The sequence below is a fragment of the Melospiza melodia genome, chromosome 6, assembly GCF_035770615.1.
Source record: "Melospiza melodia melodia isolate bMelMel2 chromosome 6, bMelMel2.pri, whole genome shotgun sequence".
Taxonomy (NCBI): domain Eukaryota; kingdom Metazoa; phylum Chordata; class Aves; order Passeriformes; family Passerellidae; genus Melospiza; species Melospiza melodia.
Genome location: NC_086199.1, coordinates 14,706,410 through 14,734,140, shown reverse-complemented (window position 1 = coordinate 14,734,140; position 27,731 = coordinate 14,706,410). Strand labels below are relative to the sequence as shown.

Below are 27,731 nucleotides of genomic sequence, written 5' to 3'. Positions count from 1 at the left end.
TAGGTTAATTACATTCTTAAAGATCATGTAACTGTACAGATACATTGTTAGAGAAAATTTATCAGAGTATGCAAAAAATGTACCTTTATTAGTGGCCCCCAAAATGAAGCAAAGTGTATTCTTATTGGAAACATTCATTGCCTTATTATTTTTCTGACAGTATTAACATTGTTACTGGGTATTGTCAATTTTTCCAGGAACCCATCCTGGGTTCGTTTGAAACATCACTGATATTACAAATTATTCTTTTATTATTAGGTTCAAGGATACTTACCCAGCTTTTTGCTACATTAAATATATTCATTTTTTAGTTAATACATGATGTTTAGCTCTTTAGTTGATCCAGGAACATTTATCTTTACAGTATAGAAACATAATATGAAATCATAATTATAGTAAACTTCCTACAGAATATAGATATATATAGAAATAGGAAGGATAAAATCATCTGGGTTTCATTTCTCTGTGCAATTTTGCATGCTTATAAATGTCTGTATTAATAAGATATATATTGCATAACAGGCCATATTTAATTAATTGTCATTTGTAAAGAATAGTTCCTTTTTGCATAGGATTTTTTATTCCACAAGGTTATGCATTATGGTAGAAAGAAAAATATTTAAAAAACAAGCATAGCAGCTTAATATGTATCCAGTACACTAATGCAGTAATGGGTTCATTTTTTAATTTTATCCCTGTAATATACGTCATGATAATAGTGGATTCTTTTCTAAAGAGTATTTTGAGAGAGGAGGGTTTACATGATGCAGGATGTTAATTTTCTTTAGAATACATTACTGCCCATGATTTGCTGTGACTTAAGACACTTTAGTGACATTTTAAATAATTTAAAAACTTGCACAACAGCTGCATTTGGCTTTCTCTGTCAATTCTAAACCAAGTAAAATGAAGAAATTCCTTTTCTTTTAACATACTTACAGTAAAGGTTTGATGCTGAGAACACCTGTATTTCATTTCAGTCCATTGGACTATTTCTTTAGATAAACAGTATGAATTAAAGCTTGAACCATCTGCATTGTCAGGGAAGTTATACTGAGCAGTGGAAATATTTCCCACACCTGCAGTAACTATTTTCAGTCAAGAAAAATGTGGCACATAAGTATTCCCTCTATTCCTGAATGCCTTGAGCTGTCTTCATTCAAGGTCCAGCAGAAACCTAATTTTTGAAAGGCCTGAAAAAAATCCCAAAACAAATCCCAAATGAAACTTGAAGTTTTGTCATTTAAGTTGTAAATGCCCACAGAAAAAAAATGTTTCTTGGTCAAGTAATTTCTACAGATCAGCATCTGTGTTTTACATAAACCAGGATCAAAAAATTGAATTTTTTTAAAAAATGAGAAGTTCTAAAAATCAATACATTTGGAAATGCTGATTTCAGAATGACACAAGATTTCATTTTGACATTTTAAATCAGACTTCCATTTGTTACAAGAAATTGTACTGATATATGTTTTTTGATATATGTTTTTCAGTTTTTCTCAGTGAAATTTTGCAACTTTTTTTTTTTTTTAGCAGAAAAGTATTTTGTTGTGATTTTTTTCACTAGATCTTTTATAGCTGTCCCAATATTTATTGTCTCACACAAGTCATTCCTTTAACTGGAAGCTTTCTGAAGGGTCATCTTTAGCATTACATATTGCCTAGCCCCACATTACTGACACTGAGCAGCAGTTCTCACCAGGCCCATGGTAGAACATAACTCTGATGGCAATTCCCTCCTTTAATTCTTCTTGTGTCTTCAAAAAAAGCAGGCCTCTATTTCTCTGAGTTTTACAGATACCAGAAGTAGTGGTTTTTACTACAAAAGCCTTCAAGAGGCCTTCAAAAGGCATGCAGGAAAGATTAGAATTAATCTAGTATTAATATCCTTATTAAATAGATAAGGAAGAGAGCAACAAAGAAAGTGCCCAAAGCTATACTGGCAAGGGAAGAGTTCGGAATTGAACCCAAATGTCCTTATTCTCAGTTCATCACTGTCCCTGCAAGGTTGGTCTTCATTTTGTTCATTTCTTTGCTTAATGGCTTATATTTGGACTTTTAAGTTAATACTAGCTGAAGTATCAAATGTGAAAGGGAATTACTGATGCATACTTCCTTTCCAGTGTGACACAGTTGTCCTAAAAATTCTTTCTTCTCTCCTGAGCCATTCTCTTTGAATGTAACCATTAATTATGTAATTGCTTTGCTACACAGGGGAAGTAGTTCCTATATTAAACAGAAAGTTACTAAATATAAACATCCTAAACCTGCCATACAGGTTCTGGGGGATGTACATATGTACCTATTTATGCTGTCAGGGTTTAGGGACAGCTATGGGACTATGCAATGGTTTTGAAGGCTTTTGGCAAATTAATCAAATTTCAACACAGAAAAAATCCTGATGTCTGGAATCCACACAGGTCATTATGAATCCAGCACTTGTGGGAAAAAAATAACTGATGTCTGGAATCCACACAGGTCATTATGAATCCAGCACTTGTGGGAAAAATAGGTGAAAGAGAGAATATGATGCCTAACAGTGATTATTATTATTATTAACCCTGGTATGCCTCCTCTGTCCAAGGTAATCAAGTTTTGTATTCTCTTTATGAGAAATGAAAAGATGGTTTGCATGGAAAGTACTTAGTAGCTAAAATTACATCTCAAGTTGGGGAAAAAAAATTTAACTTGTCATCTTAATACAAACTCAGAAAAATTTTCTACATGTCAAGAAGGAAAAATAGCTTTTTGCAAGTATGCCAGAGTTTTGGAATGAGTTCTGCAGAAGAATATCCCAGAAATCTGCTTCACATCAGTCTATTTGTGCAGCTCCAGGTGTTAAATGCCTCTGGATGCTGACAAGTACAGGACTTGCCCAATTACCCAGTGACATATTAATGTAGAAGAATATGAAAGTCTGATTAAAAACAGTACTTTACTGGAAACCTCATCTCACTTTGGTTTTATTCCTGAAAAATGTTAAGAAGAGAACTTAAAAATGGGCCTTACTGCACCAAGTATAATCTTTTATTTTTTCTGACATAAACTTCTTACAGGTTTATAATGGAAAAATGTTAGCAAGGAATGCTTTTGTCAATACATACTCCACTGTAGTAAGGAATTACATAACTTGCTTCAAAATAATGTTCTCCAGTGCAGAGAGCTCAGCAGCCAGGAGGATCACCTGCACTCTAATTTCATCCACATTGATGGTGCAGAGGGTCATCTCCAGCCTGCCTCAGCCTTCCACACTAAACTGGACCTAATGTTACCTGTAAATATCATAAAAGAAGTTCTGAAAGTCTTTTCTAGCTAAGCTGGCAATTTTTTGCCATGGAATCTTAGATATCAGAGAACATAAAGGTGTTTAAGTTCAAGCACATGCTGGTGCTTAAAGACTTAACATGTCACATGGACTGTACTTATTTTTTAAGCCAGAGGGATCAAGGTATCCAAATACCTTTGAGGATCTGATCATGGGGTTTATAATATTTGTTTATTTTCCAAAATAGGAGTCAGGAAAGTAAATCTAATTATTGTAGTTGGTTAATTACTGAAACTTGACAGGTAAAGTGTTTTTTATTTGGCTGAGAAATATTGGAGAACAACTGAAGTCCCTCAACATAAAAAATGAAAAATAAATAATTAATTTCTTTCATTGTAAGAGCCTCAGAGGATATTAATGCAATCCATATTCTTAACTTCTGAATTCTGAAAATTTTTGATTTATCATTTTATGCATGTCTTTAGATACTGAAAAGCAGCACTTTTTCCTCCATGTGAAACAGTGATACATTTGATGAGAAAAATTAAGATTTTATTTTGACACATCCCAAAACTTAGCAATACTGTCTGCAAAGTGAGATTTTACTGAACTATGTTAAGAATACCAGAAAATTTCTTTTAAGAAAGACAAGCCAAATATTTGAAAACAAAACCATCTAACTTTTTGAATGAGAAATCTGATGACAAGACTGTCTAAGAGCTGTGTGTTGGAATTCCTTTTTTTACCTTGCATCTAAACAAAACAGTGGGTAAAAGGTTTTTTGTTCAGGTGTTCACAGTAAATGTACCTTTTCACTGAATTCAGAAGCATTACAAGATACCTAGCAGAGGAAGGCAGGATTTCAGAAAGGCTTTTAAATAATTCTTGAAATTAATGGATGACCACAATGGGCCTTAGGATAGTATTGTTTCTGTGCTGCTGAACACAGTACTTGTCCTCTCTATGTATTAATGAAAGGTAGAAAACAAACCTTTCTATGAGGAAGGTTTTCAGTAATGTCATGCCCATTTGGTTTGGGGTCCTGTGACCTCATTCCACAGCAAATGGAAGGTTGCTCCAAAGTGCTCTGAAGCCTGGCACAGATGGATGAGTTCTAAAAACACTGCTGTGGAAATGTATGACAATCCACACTGTACCTGCTCCTCTGGAGCCATTCTGAGGTGTTGTTGGCTCAGCATAAAGGTAATAGCATCTTCGACATTAATTAATATAATGTTCAGCACGTTTTAATGTTTCGTTTCACTGGGACCACCCTGACTAACGTGATGTCCCTCATTGCGTGGTTTTAATACACAAGCTCTTTAGAGGAGATTGAGGAAGGGCTGGTCTATTTCTTCTGTTCCTAATTGCTCTGCTACAAATTCTGCCTCTCTTCATGTGTTTTCAAAAGGAATTTTAAGGGATCACTGTTGCCTTTCAGTTTATTTGTTGGCCCCACCCTGAAAACCATGCAATGGATGTTTAATGCTGAGAGGTCCCGAGTGTCTGCTCCATTCCTCACTGAATTTTAGTAAACTAGTAAAACACCACAAGTCACATCTACGATGTTTCAAAAGGGGAGATAGATCAAAAAGCATCACTTTAAAAACACCCCAAAAATCCATGAGCAGACCATGTGTAATGGTGCAGAGAGAATACTACAATGGTTTTGCTGAATTTATCTCCATATCCATTTGTGACCTCTCATCTAGCTTTCAGCAGATTATGAGTACATGAAAAAGGTACACCAAATGGGCATCACAGGGGTTTAATGTCAGGAACACTCATGTTCCTTACCTCACAAACTCTTCCAACCTACAGCACCTCACATGGAGGTGCAGCATCTTCCTGCAGAAGTCAAGTTGTGTGTGAAGAGAGTAATAACCTTTCTGAATCCCTCCAGGTTAAGCATGTGAATAGCACGGTGTGGATATGATGCAAACAGACAGGATCAATAAGCAATTTCCTTCATAAAACAGAGACCTTCAGTTAAAATCAGTTAAAATTTTTTGCCAAGTTACAGCACATGAATTACTGTATATCTAAGGAATCTGGCATCCTCTCCTCCTTGCCCACGTGTCTCTAGCAGATACTTATACAGATTCATCTTCCCTTGTTCTTTTTTGTGTTTATGCCAGTCCAGTGGACATACATGGTTAAACCCCATGACAGTGCACCTGGGTCCATCCATGCATTGTGTGTGGGTATAAACCAGGATTCTCATCCCCTCAGTGCATACATGCACGTGTCCCTCCTGTGAGGGGTCACACCTGTGGGATCACACCCTGTCCTGCCTCACCAGGCACCTGATCTCCCAGTCCCCTGTGGCTTACAGACAGCTCCCCAGCTCTCAGTAATACTACTAAGACCACATTCCTCAGCTGCATAAATGATGTGTGCACAAATCACATCTCTCATGTAATTCAAAAGCCAGCCAGCATGGCCTCATGGGCCATGGCCATGTGCCACTTTGTCTCCAGCTCTATGTGCTCTGTCAGTATGATCTTGTGGGTCATATCCATCACAAACCCTCCCTGCTCCTCAATGCAAGGCCCAAGCTCTGTGCTCAGAATTCAGTTTTCACTCATATGATGACTGCTACTCCGTTATAAAACGATCCCATTGAGATGAGCTGAGATGCTTTGGGTAGCTGTTAGGGTAGGGAAATCACACCCACGTAGAACCCTTTCACCTCAGCTGCTTGCTTTGCTCCAGGCTTTGGGTGTGAAGTGCAGCACTTTGCACATGAACACGCCCATGTCCTCAGTGCCGGGGTGAGAGCTGCTTGTGACTGTCACAGCTGCTGTGAATTGAACAGGAGCCAGGATAGAGCACTTAAGAAAGTCCCCACAGCCCCAGTTCCCCACAAACACAAGAGGTTGGGCCTAATCTGCTGTCTGCTTCACACTTCTTTTTCTCCTGGTCTGGAGGTATGAAGTCCCATCCTCTTTGCTTTTACAAGATGTAAAGATGCTGATCCTCCTGGAAATCAGGTTACCATCACTGTGGGAAACAGCTTCCAGATCTGTTTGTCAGGACTACTGAACCTTGCTTGTGTGTCCCAAGGTGAGGATTAATCTGTTAATGTTTGTAAAAAGCTATGTAAATGATCTGTATCATGCTGACAGGTCAAGTACTGCATTGCTCACTGGCTGCTCCTCCTGACAGCTTAAGATACATGCCAAACAATGCCTGCTCTTTCAGACCGTGTTCACTGATGTAGTTTGACTGGCTTAACCCTCTCAGGATTTGGACTGACTGCTTCTAGCCTACTGATTGGATGATAAAGCACAAATATTCAAAGCTGGTGCTTTTCACATAACCTAGAATTCAATACAGACATTGATTTATGCTTGCACAGGACCATGGGCTCAAAGGAAACCTCTTGGATCTCTTACAGTACATGTGCAGTTCAGGTCCTGAAGGACAGTGGAAAGCAGTGAGCCAAGCAGAGCTCAGGGCTGTCCTTGGCTGTGGGCAGGAGGCAGCAGCAGCAGAAGCTGCCTTTGTGAGCCCCTGGCAGGATTTGGCCCTGCTGCACCTGCAGGAGCTGCAGAAGCTCAGAACAGCTGCAAGGCTCAGCAAAATTCATCCAAGAATGTGAATCCTACCAAGAGGAGGTGTGCTTGAAATCTGGGAACCTTTTTGTTCTGTGCTTATCACATAGATTGCAGCTAATATCTGTTATTGAGATCAGGGTCTGACAGGGGTAGATATTGAAAAAATGATAAGTGAAACAGCCTCTTCTAGAGAATTAAATTCTAAGTGAATGCAACTCCCATAACTAATGCTTCAAGCACACAGAATGTCAAAAAGATAGTAACTAATTTCACCGTCTGCTTGACTACATACTTGGTCCCAGTTATCAGAATTACATGTGGAACTTTATGTTGATTTTTGGTATTAATGATTAATATTTTCATTATCTTTAATGCCTTTTGCAGAGAGGATCACTTGCAAAAGAGGATCTTTACAGATGTCTCTCTGGGTGTAACTGCAGTTTTCCTTAACTACCTAAGCTAGAAAGCCATGCTGCAGCATGATGCAGGGGCTGTTCTCTTTATGAACTGTTACTAAACAAGATTAGGATCAACAAAAGAATGGGACTTTCTGTGAATCTTCATGGTTGCATGGTCTTCTTTGAGGTTACTGGAAGTGATAGCTTACTATTTGGCTCATTTTCAGGGACTCACACAGGGCTGTAGAGTCTGTACATACTCTAGCAATTTGGGTGACCAGGTTACTACAAAGTATATTTTGTTTCTCCCACTGTTGCTCATCTGGGCAGCTTTTGATTTCAAAACCTAATCCAGTACCTGATGGTCAGTGAGAATTGTGCCACTGATTTCTTCCACAGCTGGATCAAATCACTGGCTTGCTTCATCTTCACCAGTGGTACAAGTTGCTGTGGTAGAAAATGCAAATTACCTTTGCACTTTGTTTCTTTATCTGGAACTTACTTTCCATTCCTTTCCTCTTTCACATATTTATACTATATACTTTTTAGATATTTATACTATATACTTTTTTAGATATTTAAACAATATACTTGGGGTCATATAGTTGGGGCTTCAGCAAATGTTCAGGGCATATCTCTGTGTCTTTGCACACACATCTCCACTGATATGGGAATTGCTGCTCCACAGCTGGCTATCTCCAAGAGTTAACACACCTCCTGTTTTGTTTCTCTCAAGCAGCCTCTTTGTCAGCTGCAAAACTTCATGAGAATAATTGATAAAGAAAGGAACTGATTTCTTCTTTCTCCTTGTAAAATGATAGCACAACTCCATTTTAGGTCTTTGTTTACACTTGCACTAAGCAATGTGTATAAATGTACCCAGCTGGCATTGATCTAGCTGGATTAAGCTAAGGCAGGGGAGAGGTGGCAGGGCATGGGTTTCAGAGTGCATCTCCAGGGGGTAGCAGGAATGTGGCTGTGCTTTCAGGTAGCTGCTCCTCATGGGGTAACAGGCCTTTTATTTTCTAGGATACTTCTGCTCCCTCCTGGTTTGATAGCAGCTACCTTGGGCACAGTTATGTGTGCAGCAGTCACTGTAGCAGAGAAATAGCTGATGTCAATTATAAATTACTGCAAGCTGGAAAAGTTGGAACAGGATGAATTTATAAGCCTTGTTTGGAAAGTTTTAAATATCTTGTTTACCATGCTGTTAAAAAAAGAAAGGTAAAATGTTAAAAAACAATGAAGACCAATCATCTGTAAATCTTCCTTTGATGGGATGCCTAGTGATATTCTAGTGTTTATAGTTTTGACATCAAAATGACACTAGAAAAAAAAATAAAAATTAGCATTTACAAGAAGTCAGGAATGAGAAAACAGAAGGAAGACAGCAGAGATCTGCTAACAGAGGGATTATGGCTTTCAAGAAAGGGCAATGTGCCATCTATATAGCACAATTATTTTTGTAAATCGCTGCTTTCCTTCTCGGCAATTACCACCTGGCAACAGTGAGGAAGAGGCAGCCCATACACTGCTTTGACAAGATGGCAATCATGTTCTTTAATAAAATGTTTAGTAGCTCTACACAGCATTGTCCCAGCAGCAAATGACTGGGGGGAGAGTGCTAATGAAGAGAGGGCAAAGACACAGTTTCTCAGAGCCAGAATTGTTCATGCTGACCAGGTCCCAACTGCAAAGGGTGTTCATGAAGGTGCCCTTAGAACCCCAGAGGCCCAGACTCCTCAGTCCCCACCTGGTGCTCTGGCCCCTCAAACATCCTTCCTGTGACAGGCAACAGCATCCCCCAAAACTGTAATCCATGTGCAATGTAGGAGAGTTTGTTCTTAGCTGGTTGTGCAGTGTACAGAAGGTGGCACGTGTTGGTTAAGCATGGTGTACATGCTGGCACCTATGAGAAAGCTGTTCTGTTCTTGAATATTAGCAAATATCTGCATGTGGTGAAGTGCTGTGGATTTGTAAGTCATGCACATTTTCTCCTCAGTAATGTTTACTTTAGCCCCAGGGACAATGCAGAGTGTAGCTGTGACCAGAATGGATGACTTCATAAGAGGAGGGAACTTACCCAGCCTCACTGACAGATTTTATGAAGGGTTTCCCAAAGCCAGCCTGCAGCAGTGCATCACTACAGATACGCTTCTGACATTTGTAGTTCAAGAAGCAGCAGTACTAAAAGTAAAACACTGCCAGTGGGTTTCCATAAAAAGCCTGATTCTTGGATTATTTCTGGGGGTTTCAGTGGAGCTATGAGCTGTACCACCCTAAGCTTCCTCTGGGAAGGACTTGATCAGCCTGCATCTGTCTCCCTTTCCACCCCTGCCAAACAGTGCTGCAAGCTCCAGAGAAGCAAGGGCTGGAGAAAGGAACCAGAATTTGGAAGCAACTGGAAGAAAGAGACATATGAACTCAAGAAAAAAGACTCAGGAGTCATTTGAATGTACACTTTCAGAAATAAGCAAAAAAAAATAATTCTCCTGACAAAACATTAGCTTCCAAAAAAATTGACAAAGTTAATTTATTATCCATAAAATAGATTATCCTTTTAGAAAAATACCTGGAGTCTTTCTTATCCATGCAGAATAGATTGCCCAATATTCCCATGGCTTCTGCCATAGGTCCTAGTTTGATTACAGGCATGAAATGTAGGTAAGTGTAATTATGATACAGGCAGATTTATGTGTCCCCAGGCAGGTTTTAAAATAACAACAAGAGTATAAATATTGGATCTATGGAAAGAAAATGTCCATTATTAAAATCAGTCCACGAGCTAGTACTGTGAAAAGCTTTTTTCTTCAATACCACTGTCAGCCCTGCTGAGATTTTAAATTGGAGTTTGTCTAGTGTAACTCTCACTTTCTATTTAGAAAGCAAAGCCAGAAATATTTAATTTTTGTCTCAGGTTTTTAAAGTACAGGAAAGCTAATATAATTGCTGCATTAATGTAGAGTTATGAGCTTTTAGGCTCCCCAGTTTTTGGCAAAGAAGGGTTGCATTTCTTGATTCATGGAATAAGATATTTCCCAGTATAAATTTGCCAAACTGTTTCTCTTCAGAAGAAAATCTGCATCCCTTCCTCTCCTCTGGACCATTTGGCTTGGCTGTGTGGTTTGTCACTGCCTGTGCTTCCTCCAGAGCTGGCTGCACTTCAGTCACCAGTCACTGTGCCGAGTTTCTGGGTGAATTATGGGAGTGTGTGCTTGACATCTGGAGTTCTGAGGAAATGAGGAGTATGGTTCAAACCTCAGAAAGGCTAACAGAGATCAGAGCCAGGGCTGTGGTCTGGCTGAGGCCATGCCAAGCTCAACAGAACAAGTCACTGGGTGACAAAAACTGTCTCCCATTGGACCCATGGCATGCACAACATGGCTTTTGGTGTCAGCTTAAAAGAGAGTGGCTTAGAGGGTGACACAGAATCCCTGTGAGGAGCACAAGGACTGGATGTGCCACCTGTGGGAGGGAAGTTTGGGTGGAGCTAAGGACTGAAAGGATGAGCAAAGTAGGACAGTTCTTAAGCTAGACAGGTTTGTGAAAGCAATTAAGCAGCTGGGAATTCTTTGGAGAAAAATTACTTCAAACAAAGAGAAATCTTTGGCAGGTTGTTTTTGTGTCAGGAGGAAATAGAGAGAAATCTTGTTTAAGGATGTTTTTATGACTTGTGTTAATTTATTTTCATTCATCATTGGCATTAATTAACACTGGATTGACAAGACAATGCCATTATTCAGGCTTTATTAATAATCTTTAGCAAAGTAGTTGGTATATGACAAAAAGAAACCTGCATGTTTTATTTAGTGGTTTTTTTATGCCCCTCCTTGGAGTCTGTAGAGCCACAGATCAATTGCCAGTGTTTAGTGACCTTCTGCCCAGAGTGTAGGGCCTGTGGGTGGTCTTTTCTATGGCTGGCACTTGTACAGTGCATGATCTAAGATGACACTGACCCTTTCAGCCTTATAGAAATAATATTCTCAGCACAATGTTCTTGAATGTTTTCTCCAGTGTACTGTGTTACATGCCCAAACATTTTTTTTTCATCTTGAGTGTATGTCCAACATTTCCTCTCTGCTCTCTTTCTTGCATGGGTTTGATTGTAGCCAACAGCAAAGGTCAAAAGACATTTTACTGTTTCTATTTCTATGTTTCTGTTAAGCTGAATTAAATTGTTGGTGCTGCAAAGTGACTTCTTAAAAAGCTTATGCTGCAATTCTTCAACCAGCATAAACTGAAGATGAGCTGCATCAGTTTAAACCAGAGGGTGCAAAGACAAAATGTGGTGCAAAGAACAGGGTGCTGATCTGGAAACCAAGAAAAAGGGTTTGGTTCTCTGGAGCAGTGGACAGCTTCATGAATTTAGATAAAATTGTTCATCTTCCTCTGACTCGGGTTTTCTGAATGGGTGGTAGAGTGACACTGTATTTTTTAAGCACTTTGCACATTCAATTTTTCAGTCATGTACACTTTTTTCTTTCATATCTAACATTTATCAGTATGATTACCTGTTTAATCTACATTACAGGTAGGTCTTAAAATCATAATATCTGGAAATTCTGTGGTATCCTGGAATAGGTTAATTATGTTTACCATTGTCTGTGAGTATTCACTACAAGGTGCCATTTCTCAGTCCAGATTTGGAGCAGAACTGACTTTTGTCCATCAAGCAGCCTTCCATTTCTTTCCTACATTATGAAGAAAATCCAAATATTCTCTTACAGTATGAATTATTTTGATCGGAATTTCCAGGTTAACCTGAATTAATATTTAGTTCAGCCTTCAAATAGCCTTTGGAGAAGTTTGGCCTAAGTGGTCGGGTTTTTTAAAATCTTAGATTTTTTTTCTATTTGTTAGAATTTCTTCAAATGTCATGAACTGAAAACACCTGAATATCTCTGCTATGATTAATGTTCATTTCCCAGCTTTGTTTCCTGAGGAAAATGATTTTTGTCATCAGAGCCTGAAGAACAGGGCTACTGTTTTCCTTGGGTTTTAGATGGTCTGTGACCATAAGCATTTTTTCCACTAGTATGGTTAGTTCTTCAAATTAGCTCATCCCAGCACTCTTGATGCCTTAGAGCATGAAAGGGAAAGAAATTGATCAAAATCTCCCTAGAAGATCGCCTGGCTTTAAAAATACAGGTAAAGCCAAATGGATACAAATTTACAAATGTGAGCAAAGTATTTTAACAGAGAAAGCACCAGTCCTATATGCATAGTATGACAGCAGCTAGAATAAAACCCAGGTCTGTGTGAACATGCAGGACATCTTGGGCAACAATTCATAACCCATAAACAATTAGTTTTGAAAACAAACTTTAAAGAAACGTTATCCAATCTACTGTTTCCAGGCAAGTTGCATTTATTTACTTATCACACCAGTTCAGTGGCACTCAGTGGCACTTCCTATGTGTTATAAGGCTTCTGGGACCTGCACAAAATAATTTCCAATGACCAGTTTTGCATAATTCAGATACTATGAATATTTTATTTATTGTTAGCAGCATCTTTATTGCAAGCAGTATTTTTAATGAATATATATAATGGTATATGTTTAAAAAAAAACAGGATTAAACTTGGCTCTCTGTTCTGGGGTCATAAATCCAGATTAGATTTCTTTTTAGCAGAAATTTTACTGGTTTTGTGAATGAAGTTTGACTTGGTGTCCATTTAAGAAAAAAGTGGCAAAATATACATTCTTTTCTTGAAATCTTTGTGAAGAATCACCAATATGCTGCTGAATCCTCTAATACAGAAAGTCAGTGGAATTTGTGGCTATGTTCTTGGTCTTATTCACATTTTATGTGGTCAGTGTTTTAAATTACTAGCACTACATTAGAGTATGTCAAGATGCATCATATAAACAGATACAATTTCCCATGACCTTGAGGCAACATGATGTGTACGTTGCATTACATTAGCTATCAAAGTGTGTTCCTTATATAGCACAGTGCCCACTGCTGACAGAGGATTGGGTTGTTAGGCATTCTGTACAGTTGGGAGACATGCAAATCATCTCTCCAGATCTGTGGCCACATAATTTGGATCTTTTTAAAGAGAATAAGTGATAGGGAAAAAGAACTGAATCCAAGAGGCTCTGCTCCACTGGCAAGGTGAAATCTTTTGCTACCCCATGGAAACCTCTGCACCTCAAGAAGCACATAACCATGAGGGTGAGCAAGCAGGGAACAGAGAGGTTGTGGAGTCTCCACCTCTGAGATATTGAAAAACTCCCTGGACATGGTCCTGGGCAGCTGGCTGTAGGTGATCCTGCCTGACCAGGGGCTTGGGGCAGGTGACCTGCAGAGGTCCCTGCCAACCTCAGCCAGTGATACCACAACTCCCAACAGCAAACACTTGCTACAGCAATGCACCAATGCACAGGGGATAGGAGAACCAGCTCTTCCCATGCTCTTTTCTTCACTGCCTGTCCAATGGCCTTGCCAGAGCATTTTGTGATGTAATTGTCATGTTTTCCCTCTGAAATTCCAAGTCCTCTGCTCTGCCACAGAGCTCTACCCCAAGACCTGAAGGGGAGATGTGTCACCTTGCCCTTGTGTTTTCCCAAATGTGTTACTCCTGGCACAACCAGCTTTTTTTCCCAGGAGCAGGGGACCTGCACAAGTCAAGCTGCCATCTCTCTCCCATGCCACGCTCACTCAGAGCACGAGCCAGAGGGGCAGCTGCTCCCATGGATCGAGGCCCTGACTGTCCTGGCTGTGCCAGGTTTGTGCAAATCGACCTTCAGCAACCCACTTCAACCTTCTGTTCTTCCTCCCTCCCTTTCCTACACTTCATACTGTTGTAATTTTGCAAGCTGCTTGGGCTAGGTATCATTCTCCCTATCTGTGTCTGGTTTCTAGCCCAGACGTCAGCAGGGGTTGCTGCATGCTGCTGCAATATAAATGACTAATGATGATGATAAAAGGTGTGGGAGTTGGTTGCCTGGAGTGTTACCCTACTTTGACAACTTTGGTTTAGAAACTAGCTTCTTCCTCAAATTATCTGCTATTTTATCCTATTACATCTAATGTTTTACAAGTGGCAAGGGATTTTTGGCTGCCTCCATTTTGGAGTGCTCATCCCAGGGCTTTGAAAGAGGCTTTGAAATTTTCAGAGTTTGGATGGTGTTGCTGTGACAGTGCCAATAGCCTTCAGTGTGAATTTCAGGGTATTGGAACCTCTAAAATTCAGCCACAAATGCATCCTAAAAGAGGCATTCAATAGGGAAATACTCTGTTTTTAAATTTGGACTGATACAGGTAATAATTACACACAAAACAGTATGTGAAAAGAACATTATCAAGGTTGTGCAGCTCAGCACTTGAAGCTAAGAAATGCTGTAAGCACAATTGTCTCTACTCCATTAATTTGCCACCTTGCACAGGTGCATCAGTCACAGACTATTTTTGCGTAGGATCCGAGTCTCACTCGGTGCCCATAATAAATTACTCCGTTTGTGAGTTCAATACTTGATTTTCTTTTCCAGGCATAGTTCAGACTCTGCTGTGAAGGCAGAATTATTTCCCGCTGGGACATTCCAGGGTGTTCCACCATGCAGGTCCTTGCCATGTGCAAACACTGACTAATTTCCATTTATAGCATCTCAATAGCAATTCTGAGTGTCGTTGCTCCCTGGTACAGCTGATAACCTAAGGCAAATAAAGAGCAAAATTACAGGTATCCGTAACTGTGGGTGTCTAATGTAAATTTTTCAGAGGACCTGGCAGCACATCCTGCAGCTCCTATTACCTTCCCCTACGCTGCTGGCCAGTAGTTGCCACTTTCAGATATTCCAACCCCCAGGCCCGAGGCAGGCTCCCAGAAACACAGACCAGGGAACAGGTGTGAAAAGCACTGTGTGAGCAGCTTGTCCTGGTCCTCAGAGCAGCATCTCAGACTTACAGACAAAAGACTGCTGTTCCTCTTCTCAGATTCTCCTGACACCTCAAAATTCTGACACAGAAAAAAAAGAAATTGAAACACTCTACAAGAAAAAGCTTTCTTTTTCTCCTTTTCTATGGGAAATGTGTGGTGCTCCAACTGACGCTGGAATTCAGTGCTTTCTAAAGCCTGCCTGAAAATGCATGAACAGATGGAGGCTGAATTCTTTCCGGATCACCTTTAATTGTGGCATTTTTGGGTGGTCTTTGTAAATTAATAACAAAAAACTCAAAGAATTTGTTTTTGAAAGCAAAATGAAAACTGTCTGCTGTTCAGATTTTCCTATGGAAAACTATCAATGTAATTTCAACCTATTGGAGTGCTGCAAGGATACACCGGGCTAGGAGAGTAAATAAACATGAAAAGAAATTACAAGATAAGTAATTTCTTTTACAATACCTATCACTTAAAAGTAAACATCTTTTCAGACACACAAAACCTTCTTCAGCACTTATATCAAACCATCTCAGCCACAGTAAAATTGAAAATACAGTCCTTGCTTCAAAGTGAAGATATTTGAGTATTTCACAGAAATTACTGTCAGGTTTTTATGTGGATAAAAAAATTGGTTTACAAGTATCATTCCTATAAACAGCAAAACTAGGTGATTTTTTTTTCCAAAAAAATTATTTTTCCCGAGACAAATGGCCGATAAGTATAATTTCAAACCAAACATTTATAAATTTAAAATTATTTTTAAAAACCCTGAACAAAACTCTCCTAAATCAGAAAGTGTCAGTTGATTGGATGTATTTGTAGTTTCCCTTAAAGTACCCATAATTAAAAATTAATTTTGGAATAAACATATAGATGGAAGTAAAAGTGGAGATTTTATGCTTTACATATTGTTGTTTTACCTGCACACTAAAAGGCATTTCCTAGAGAAACTCTACTTCTATACCCCTCAGGCTTCTGAATGCTCTTCTGGTGCACGTTTATTTTGTAAGGAGGGGTCACATCTGAGCTAAAGGTAGTTTGATCCATTACAGGCCAAATTATCTCCTGGCCTTGGCTGAATTGGGGATATTATATAGCAACAAATTAATATAAATTTATGTCACTTTCCATTCTCTTAATATTTCTTTAATGTCTTTGAAGCAGCTCAGTTTCCATTCCAGCATGCAGTGGTGAGGACAGATCTTCAAATTGCTTATGACAGAGGTTATGTGCCTTCTGGCAGATAACGGAGACCTGTCTTTCTCTGAGACTTGGATATTGCATTTTTTCCTTGTACAGGGCTTTCAATGTGTTTTTGCTCCTAAAAGAGAAGCCTGGAGATGCCCTTGAAATAGAAAAATAGGTCTGAAATGACAGTGATACTTTAGCATCTCCTTCTTTCACAAAGCTTTTTCGGCTAATACTGCATTTATCTGGAAAAATATTGAAAATTTGAGGAATTCTACAGATTTATCTGTTGGTTTGTTTATTTATTTTTCTATATTGGATTTTTTCAGCACTCAGATGTGCTCATGATAGATTTTTTTGTTCTGCTTTATTAAACCAGGGAGGATGAGCAAAAGACTGGAAGAGAGAGTTGTGGCTTCAAACTTCAAATCTTTATCATAATTTCTAGTGTGTAGTATGGAGAAGTGTTAGCTTTTTCTCTTTCTCTTTCTCTTTCTCTTTCTCTTTCTCTTTCTCTTTCTCTTTCTCTTTCTCTTTCTCTTTCATCTTTGAACAAAAAGTGTCCTTTCTGCCAACCTTGATATCTGTAAATGACAAAATATTTGGGGTTAGCACAGTACAGCTTCAGCTCACAGGCTGGACATTAATACCTGAAGCCCAGGAAGGTTTTGCCATCTGCTGCTTAAAAACTCCTTCATATTAACAGAAAAGCCAGAGAGAAGGGCAAAACAAAAAAAAAAAATAAAAAACCAAAAGCATGGAATAGGCTCTGCATGAGGATGGCACCAGACAGACTGGGATTTGTCATTCTTGAAAAAAGATGGCTACAGGGATATGGTAAGAGACTTACAACATTCTAGGTGGCCTGAAGAATAAAAGCCAATTACTCATTTTGTCCCAAATTGCCTAATGAGGAGTGAAAAAATAAATTCAAATAATAAGTGGATACTTTTTCAGAAGTCCCTTAATTATCTCTTGACATCATTGCTAGAGGACACTGTAGTGACAAGTTCACTGAAGACTGCAAAATGGTAAAACAGAAAGAAAACAATATTGGGTCCTTGTCGAGCTTTTAGTAGCATCAAGGAATAAGATGCTACCAAAAATAGCTGCATCCACGCACTAATTTAACTACTGGCTACTCCTGGGATAAAGTTGTTCCTTGCTTTTCATTCATTCAACCATTTTTTCTGTTCAGCTTAAAGACTTTCTTGTTGCGTCCTAAAGTAAAAGGCAGCCCATGAACTCTGATTTCAGCAAACATGATGTAGTATTGTCACTAACTTCCAAATTCCAAGCCAGGATTTAATTTTCCTCTATGTGAGCAACAAACAGAAGTTGGACCATCTGAATTTTTCTAATAAAACTGAGCAATACTTGCACCAGTATTACTGTGGAAATCTAAAGGTCTGAAAAGAAATAATGATTACTTAAAAGGAGGAAAATGGCAAGTGTGTGCTACAGCACCACTGAGAGTCAAATGCTTCTGCTCCTGAGCATTAGCACTGAGCAAGCCAGCAAAGTGCTGTGTATCAGGAAAATGGGTTGTGAACACAAAATAGGCCAGTCCAAACCAAACAGAAACACACTGAATTTTCACCAGTCTTCAGACTGAACCAGAAAATTGCTAACCTCTGGGCTTGTTAAATTTGGGCTTTTAATTATAAATTGTGTTTAATTATAAGTTGTGTTTTATATAGACTTAATTTTGATCTGTAACAATTCATTCATTCTTCATAGTGCATCTCATACCAAAAGGGAAAGGACTGTGGGTTAAAGGGTAATTTTCTCTGCCTTTGGGCAGATTTGTATCTTCCACAACCCAGGAACCTGGGACTCGTGAAGCCTTATGGACCCTGACATGGGAAGCCTTGCTGTAGGTGGGGGAACCAAAGGCTGTCAGTGAGGCTGGGGATGGCACTGCCTGCACACTACTAACAGCCTGGTGCTTGAGGATCATTATTCTGCTATGGATTAGGGCTTTGTTTCTAAGATAAGGATATTTGTATGGAAAATATTTTATTTCTTTACAATAGAGCTTAGGTATCCTGAGTATATCACGGCTGTGAGTAGTCCCAGAGACATAAAGGAGGAGAAGGAAGAACTGTGAAACTGGCTGCAAGTCCTTTTCCTCCCCTGAGTTCTAAGCTGCCTGGGGGACAAAAACTGCTGCCAGAACAAACTGGATCAGACCCAAGGTGAAGAGCAGGATGAGCCCTGTAATACATTACTTATTTAAATTCTGCCCTCTCAGAGTAACCTCTTTGCTGCTGAGTGCTTCCCTTTATTCTAGAGGGGGTCTCACATTGCTGAGACCTTTGGAAATATCCTGTAGTGCTATAAATAGCAAGTATTTCCCACTGACTAAAACCTTCAGCATAGCAGCAGTCTGATGTGGGTTTATTTTCCTGCTTGAGGACTACATAAGTGCTTGTGTCCTCTCTCCACTGAGACATCCCTTTGCTTTAGGCACTGGTCTCTGCTCACTGCTGGGGAGTGTTATTGAACCTGGCTCACATTCCTGTTCCTTCTGATCTTCTTTTCTCTAATGAAAGACCTCCCCATGGGCACCTTTCCTCTCCCTTCTCTTATGGAAGGTCTTTGCTTCTCTTGGGTACACTGATTTCTACTGTTTATTAATTTCTGCTCATTCCATTTTGATTCCTCTGTTATTCATACATACTGTGCAGTGGCTGTGCACACTGCTGTGCCTGGATGAGCTTTTAGTCAAGCTTCTTACAACCCCAGAGCTTCTCTTGGCCTCATCTTGCATTTCCATGGTGTCTTTGAGTTCCCAACTGAAAGAAGAAATCCAACTCTAATAAGAAATGCAAATGTGGTTCCCTGCACCTACCAGTGCTTCTCTGAGCAGGATCTTGACTGATAGCAGACAAGTACCCTGGAGTTTAGGAGAGGACTGTTTGGCAAAAACAGCACAAGGATCAAGAGCAGATAAAAAATCATCACAGAAGTGAGAATGTGACAATGTAATCCCTCAAAAAAGAACAGCAAACAAGCAAAAATGTGTGTGCCAAGCGTGCCTTCCTCCCATACATCACAAGCAGCGAAACTTAATGCCCTGCTCAGCATCTTGCTTGAGGGCTGTCCAGGTTTTAAGCCAAGCACCCAACTTCCCAAGTTTGCCCTTGGAGGAAAAGGAGGTTTTAAGTTCTTACTAGGAGGAAAGGAACAAAACTGCATTTGACTGTGATGTTTAAGTGAGGTTAAATCCTCGAGGAGCCTCTCCTCCCTGTTTGGTAATTCGAGCACTTGTTTGTGAGATAAGGGAAGGTGTCAGCTCCAGCAGCATCTGCACTCCCACTCTGCTGTGTGTGATTTCTGTGCCCTCTTCAGTTTGCTAATCAAAACAAGTTTCCACTGCGTGTTTCTTATCCCCAGAGGGTGGAACTATCCTCAGAAAATTAAAGCTCTCTTATCTCTTAATGTGTCATCACAACTAATAGCCTGGGGACTGTAAACAAGTTTAAATATCAAAACAATTTAGCTGGTGATTGTCTGTGATTATGGATTAAGAATACAAAATTTGTGCTCACTGATATTCAAGGTAGATTGAAAACAAGGAGCCATTTCCTCAGCTGATGTAAATGGAGGGAGCTGAGCTGAGCTGGGGGAGGAAGACTGCTCTGTACTAGCTGAGCATCTGACCCTGGGAGGTTTTCAGAAGTTTCCATTTTTGTTTTTCAAGGTGCCAGATAATACATGACAGCACAGGGCTGATCAGGAGGAGCACGGAGGGCCTGGATGATCCTCCCCTTCTCTGAGTTCCCAGGAGCTCAGATTCTGCTGGCTGAGCCCTCCACTTGCAGCCTCTTTGGGGAGCTCATAAATAATGACTTAGAGGAGAAATGATTTAATATTACAAAAGTTTTTCAAGATCAAGTCAAGGTGCCAGAATATTCAAAAACTGTCAGATATGTCAGGGCAGGTGCTTTGTGAGGGATGTGCTTTTTATGTTTGATGTGACAAACACACTGCAGTAAATTCTCAAACATGCACTTGCTACTGCCTTTTCCAAAGCCCTGCCATCAAGCCATCACCTTTAGATCAGTCATGCTGGGTGAAGAGATGCAAAAAGATCTTTTGCTAGAAATGCTTTTCCTGGTTCACTGGATTATTTGCAATGGGAGCGATGTGCAGAACGTTCCCCAGATTTGGGGAGATGGTAGTGGGTGTATTTCATAGCACAGCTGGACGTAAAACTTTTCATGTTAGTGTGTTCCTGTTTTGGAATGAGTATAGAAACAAAATATTTTCAAGGCCTCACTTTTTTTTAATGAACCATTTTCTGCTGTAGGCTGAATAACTCATTCTTCAAAGAATCCCAAAGATGAAAAACTGAGGCAGAGAGAATAAGTGGATTTCCTGTAGATATAAGGGATGAAGCCAGCAGAAGTGCAAGGAGATGAATAGTGCAATGAGTGTCCTAACCACTGAACTGTCCTTGTCTCCCATGTGCAGTGCAGAATACACAGAATATTTATCTTTTAATTGATAGCTTTTTGGAATATGTATCCGTACAAAGGCTGATGTTGGGTTAATGATGAATCTTACAAAATGAAGTAGGAAAGACATTAATTTTGATGTGGCAGGAAAGTGCTTTCCTAATGAGATAGCAATTAAATAAGAAGGATAGTTATTAAAAGAAATGGTAAATTTAGTGTTCTGAGCCCTCCTATCTGAGCAGTTCTAGCCGTGGTTCTGGGTAAGGAAAAGGAATGTTTCTGTCAAGCTTGAAGTACCACCAGAAAAATACAAAAGGAAAAATGTGTCATAAAAATCATAAAAATATTAAAGAATGTCAGATAAATGAAATCCATTTCTAGAAGAGAATAATAAAGACTGAGAAAAGATACCCAGAAAGCCAGATGACTTTTCTATTTTCTTAATTGGGGTAATTATACTAAAACTGACAGCAAGTATTTCCCCAGTAGAAAAAAACACCCACAAACCTCAGCCAGCAAAAATACCACTCTGAGCATGAGATCTGTGAAGGTTAAAGGCTTGAGTCTGCCATTAGGAGAGTGCGACTCTTCTCCCAAGGTCAGTCCTTACATATGGAGAAGTAATTTTCATTCTGCTCTCCTCACTGTACAAAGTCAACGCTTACCTTGATTTCAACGGTGCTATATTTGGCAAAGTATTAATATAATTGTGTTTGGTCCCAGTCATGTCCTGTTTGAATGTTAACTCCTCTTAAGACCAAGCCTTTGTGTGCTGCCTCTTGTTGCTTAGGTGCTGTATAAAATGGAGAGCAGTGCAGATCTGCTGGAGCAATCCCTCCAGGGAAACCCGTGCTGCCAGTGCCCACACTGTGTATTTTCTGGGGGTATACTTCACACCAGCTTTTGTCTGGATCCCTACTGCCATGGGCTGAAAGCACTTTTTTGGGTGTAGTTTTGTCCAAGAAAGATGCAGTTTATGCAGTCCCAGGATGCACCATAGTGTGAGCCAAATACAGCACACAGGCACATAGAGACAACCTCCAACAAATCACACTGTGCCTCAGCCCCTCTGCAAACTCTCAGCTGCTGATGCCCCCTTGTTGTTCATCATGTTCCAGCCACCAGCTTCTCTGTGCATATTTCATTGCATCACACTGAGCACTTCTCCCTCAGGTAAGGCCACTTAGTGGGACAGAAATAACCTTGGCAGTCTGATCCCATGTCACCTGAAACCACCCACTATCTCCTTGCTAATGAGTACAACTTGCAAAGAGGAAAAACGTGATTGTGCAGCCTCAAATAAGAGATTGTGCAGCCCAAGGATCTCTGCCGTTCTCATTAGCCAGTAATGGGTGCCTGGGAGAGACTTTAATAATAAGGCAAAGGTGTAGTGGTACTTCCCCAAGAATAATTTCATAGCTTACAAAAAATTCACAACTCAAGAATTTGCTAAGCCAGAGGCTTTGTCTTTATATCTAACAGCCTTTGATATGTCTCCTTCATGTGTGAATTATTTAGCTACTTTTTAGATGGATGTTAATTTTAGGATCCAGCATTCTGCAGGAGAGAATTTGATATTGACTTCTTGCTGCACAGTTTATTAAGAAAAGAATGGGAATGTTAATAATAGGAGATCAGATGCTGTCTGAGCCCCATGCTGCCTCTGTTCACACTAATCCTGGAGTCAGGATTTCCTAGCACATGTGGTGCAGGGTCACTGTACCAAAATTAAGAGTGCTAGTGGCTGCAGAGTCAAGCTGCCCCTTGAGAGCTGGGGCTCTGCCCCACTCTCTGTGGGTTTTTTGGTGTGAATGGGAAACTGCCCAAAGCACAGGATGCAGAGTCAAATTGTACCTTCTCTGGCTTTTTTCAAGCCAGAGAGGCTTGACCCACAAGATGCTTGGGTATGATCATATTTCTGTGGGAAACAGTGTGCTGAATCAAGAGTGTTCAGCTCTTGTGGGAACCAGCCAGAAAGAACTTCACTCTCCCCTCAAATCCTTCCATTCTAGGCCAGGGATTTTATCAGACCATATTTTTAATCCTACTTGATTTCTCAAATAAACAGTGAAATGCAAACAGTCGGCCAGAGGGAAAACCTTCCAGTTACTGAAGGGGAAAAGAACAGAATATCCAGATGACTCATGGCTCTGTGGGTGAAGTAATGGCTGCATGTCCTAGCCTGGGATGTGGGTTTGTGGTCCGATGGCACACGGGGTGGATGCACTCAGGTTGTGATGTGTGTGAAAATGGCACTGGTAGGAACTCTCCTGTGATTTCCCAGAGACAAGTTGTTTGTTAAGATACCACTGACTTCTCAGTGGCAATTAACAAGATAGGAAGGACATGCACCAGGTGCAGCCAAACCCTCCTCTGGACACCAGCTGGGGCAAATAGGACAAAACCCTTCTGCTGCTGGAAGAGGTAGGTGCTGCAGGGAGAGCTGCAGATGGCTGTGGCTGAAGGAACTCTGGGGACAGTTTCTGAGGGCTGGAGCCACATCCCTGTGAGGTACCTGGTGCCTGTGAAGTTTTGCTTTCCTGGGGCAGGTTATCCAAAGATCTTCTGGATGATCATGCTCTGATGTTTGATGCTCTGATGGTTGATGCCCTTCTCCTTGGTGCCCCCTGCTCCCACTGACTGCTCTTTGCTGTGGGTACTCTCAGGTTTCTGAGTCCCTTCTTATTTTTTTTTTCTCTGATCCACTGGTTACAAGAAGACAAAACACATAAATGCTAATGCAAGTGTCAGTACAGAGGCCTCTGCAGAGCCCGACTTGCCACCAATCCCTTGTACCTGCTGGGAATCAAACACTTCTAGGAAGTTGCCAGCAGTTACTCTCTGTCCTATAGATGAACAGCTTGCAGGTGTGACAAAAAAAACCCAGGTTGTTTTGCCTGGATACTCAGTTCTTCCTCTCAGTCTCTCCATTGCAGGATTTCCTTACCTCTCCCAGTCCTTTCCATCCTTTGAGTGCTCCGGCTGCTGCTCTGTGGCTGTGCAGTGCAGGAGCAGCTCAGAGGAGCTGCAGGTCAGGGCTCCCCTCTGATGATTCCTGCAGGAGGGGAGGTGCCCACAGAGGTGGTGGGCAGTTTTTGGGGAGCCCTCACCCCCCTGAATATATGCACTGCCTGGGAGATACTGCTTTTGCTCTGTGACTTAGTGGAGGGAGGAATGAGGGTCCAATAAAATCAAATCCCTCTTTAAGGCAGGAGTTTTTGGGGATTTTTTTTTTCTACATCCTACCACTGCTTTCTGCTGCAGAAATACGATGGGATATGGTTTGTAGCCTGGAAGACAGCAGCAGGGCTTTGCCTGAACCCAGATCTTGGCAGATCAGTTGGCATTGGGAGATCAGCCAACCTTTTTCAGTTTTCTGGGACACTCTGGTTTGCCCATGTGATTAAAATTTGCAGTGTGAGATAAACACAGATAGGAATTTATCCATTTCTAATTTGAACAATCCGATGGTGGGAAGACCAAGGAAGCTTCTTTGTTTGTGGCTTCAGCTGTGCTGGGAGTCAGGGCTCGTCCCACATTTGAGGAATCTGCTTTTTTTAGGCTGGGGCTGTTGCTTGGGAAATGGCTGTACTCTCCCTGCAGGCAGATCGATACATTTCAGCTCACTGCACTGCAAGTAACTTTTCATCATACATTAAGAACGAGGAAAATAAAAGCCAAGATGGATGTTATTTTGGTTTTGCTTTTATTTTGAATTATTTATTAAGAAGTCACTGCTGTCTTCCTTCTCATCGGGAGACAAAATGCCTTTCTCTTTAATGATTCTTTCATAGTAAAAAAAGAAGCAAGGTCTTCCCAGTTTTATTTCCCTTCACTCCCTTCTTGGCTGAAGTGTAAATATGGGGTCTCCACCACATGGCAAGATCCCAGTGCAGGCAAAGTCCCCCCTGATGCTGGAGGAGTCTCACCTCATGGTACATTTCTGACCAGTTTTATTATGTTATAGCAGCTGTTATGTGTGCTAGGAGTGGTTGCTGGCACATAAGCAGAGGGTTATAAGTAAACCACAGAGTAGCTGAACTATAATTTTAATTATTTACTGAACAGCTAATAGAAATACTAATTCTTTTCAAATGAATTCTTAATAAAATATGTTATGGGGCAAAAATTCTGCCATTGGTTCCAATATTAATATGAGCTTCTATACTCCAACTAATAATCCATTTTGATGTTTTTGTTCCTAAATCTAGGTTATTCTGAAGGGAAGGATAAAGAAACTGGCCACCAAGATGGTAATCACTAGTGGAAATGAAGAAGATAAAGGCAGTCAAGAAAAGGAAAGCAAAGAAGAAACCATCTTGGCAATGCTTGGAATTATTGGGACAATTCTGAACCTCATTGTGATCATTTTTGTGTATATTTATACAACATTGTAAACTAGAAGGCATGCAAATAGACCAGATAAAACGGCCATTAAGAGTGACAACAAACATTGCTGACTATTGACAAGTTCTTTAATCAGAATTGACTCTGTATTATATTAACACATCATAAAAGCACTGCCTGAAGGCAGCGAAGACTGAAGCACAATTAATTTAACAAGACTTTTTCACACAGTAATAAGCTTAACTCTTCTCTCCTGCCCTCTCCCTTTCGGTTTGGTTTTCAGTTTGGGGGAGAATGACTGCAGTTATATAAGTTGTAGCTTTGAAGAAATCTACCAGGGATATGTTGTTTTAAAAGAATTAAAAAAAAAAAAAAAAGGAAAAGAAAATAAAATACAAGAAAAGAAAAAAAAGGAAAAGAAAGAAACTGTAAACTATATATAATTAGAAATGTATGCTGTATACCCGCAAAGATTGAACTCAAAGATAGCCTCATAGCACAGATCACGTGTCTCTTAGGTCAAATGGTTTTTTCTCTTGGTTTTTGCTTTTACTTACATTGAATCTGACAAGCTTTTTATTTAGAATGAACATATGGTGCAATCATGAAAAAAACAATTCTGTTGAGCAAGGTCTGCCTAAACCTGATAAAATGTTGGGAGAAGTACATTACATGGTTATTTTTCCTTTCTCATTTGCTTAACATCTGTGTCTGTTCATACCAATGTTTATAAATATATATTTTTAATAAATGTGCTATATTTTTAGCATGAACCAAATATTTGGAGACACTTGTATTCATGCAGCTAAATTTTGTTTGATTAAGTGCCCCTTTTGACAATGGATGTTATTTTCCTCGGCAATTATACAGCAGTCTTGTTTGCAGCCCTCTCACTGAGGTCTGAAGCAAGCTCACATCATGCTCACATGCATGACTTGAAGTTGGAATGTCAGCTGAAAAGCATTGCTGCTTAATATGGGAAATAGCAAAACATTGTAAGGTGACCTTTGGAGACTGGTTGCAGAAAGAAGGCTCTATTTATAGTTTAAAAAAGAAAAAGCAAATGAAAGGAACACTGAGGCATCTCACAAAATATTGCAAAATTCATAGAATTTATGGCTTTCAGTATCTGGTCACGCTCTCTAAGTACTTGTGCTGAGAGAAGTGAGCAGAGGTTTATACAGTTGAAAAGAGAAATTTATAGAGCCTAAAGTGAGGGGCTGAAGTGAAATCCAGACTGTAAATACAGAGTGTATTTTAAATGTGAGGATCATTAACTCTTTATGCTTCTCTGACATGTGCTTTAACTGAATTGGTGCAGTGAAATCCTCTGACTTGTGTTTTTGACAGGAATGTACAATGATGATGATCACCATTTTTCTTCAGAGTTCAGTACCTATAAACATACAAAGCATTAAAAATATGAGACTTCAATTCTGCCTCAAGCTGCCTAAGTACATTGCCTACTAACTCTGATATATCCTCTTAAAAACCAGGTCAATTAATTGTTTACTGACTTGTGGTTTGGGTTGCATCCTCAGATGCACAAGGAGGATTGGTATTGAAGTAAGCTAGAGCTGTGAAAATTTTCACCTTAGAGTCTTATTAATTTTAGTGATCAGACCTATCCCTCTGGAATCAATAATGACTTTTTCACCATTTTCCAGGGTCTAGGAATGATCTCAAAAATACAGCATTTCAGTGCAGGATATAAAAGAAAGCCTGGAAAGTCCTGAGGGGCACCTCTTATAAACAGAGGTGTTTAGTCTCTTATGGTATCATACAGTCAATAACAAAAACCATTAAGAGTAGAAAAAAGGTCAGTAAATAAATTACAATGAAATCTAATATGAAGGCTGAAGGAAAGCAAAGCAAAAATAATCTCATGTTAATGAAAACATGACAGGGTGAGAGAGGTGAGAAAATGAGCAGAGATTTGAAGTAGAAAACAGCAGAGAAAGGCAGTGCCATGCATGCCAGCATGGCTGAGGAAACATTTGTGTTTTCACAGTGCTGGTAGAGCTGCAGCTCTCAGGGAGGACAAGAAACAGTAGTGGTGCAGGACAGTGTAGCTCAGTGAAGGTGATCTTGTTTTTTAATTTATACCTATTTATTGATAATTCTAAGGAATCAGCAAACTCTGCTTTTGATCATCCTGATGGCTACAATATATTTCACTCCACTAGGCATTTTTTTCTTCTGTTTAAACTACTGCTGCTCACAGCCTGAGGCTCTGAGCACCTGCACGTGCTCCAGCACCAGTGGAACCTCAGCCAGCCCCTTCCCTGCCAGGATCTTCTCTGCAGATGTTTCTCTTGAACTTCTTTTCCAGCAAACACCACAGCAATCTGCCCAAGGCTCATGCTCATCTTCTAGAGGGGCATCCTCTGAGTCAAAAGTCTCATGCCAGATATGTCTTTGCCTCCCTCTGCCTCAAATGGCAATATATCTTCTTGGGGGCAGGAAGATGCTTAATTAATGAAATTTCATGAGGGGTTCTACTATTACTACAAATTAAATTGGAAAACAGCATAGGACACCTCACCCACTGAAGCAAAGTGGGAGCTTTTGCTGCTCAGCACAGCTGCACTTATTCAGACCTGGGCCAGCACCTCCAGCAAGT

At 40.0% G+C, this 27,731-nt stretch overlaps 1 protein-coding gene across 6 annotated transcripts in view; it reads left to right on the top strand.

The window, feature by feature from the left end:
* TUNAR (TCL1 upstream neural differentiation-associated RNA) overlaps nucleotides 1-25,886 on the top strand; it is a 161,987-nt gene extending 136,101 nt beyond the window's left edge. For all 6 annotated transcript variants that reach the window (XM_063160023.1, XM_063160017.1, XM_063160020.1 and 3 more), the window contains one exon: nucleotides 24,973-25,886. In XM_063160023.1, coding sequence (XP_063016093.1) covers nucleotides 25,012-25,158 — 147 coding nt within the window. In that variant the 5' untranslated portion in view covers nucleotides 24,973-25,011 and the 3' untranslated portion in view covers nucleotides 25,159-25,886. The remainder of the gene's footprint in view (nucleotides 1-24,972) is intronic.
* The last annotated feature ends 1,845 nt before the right edge of the window (nucleotides 25,887-27,731 follow it).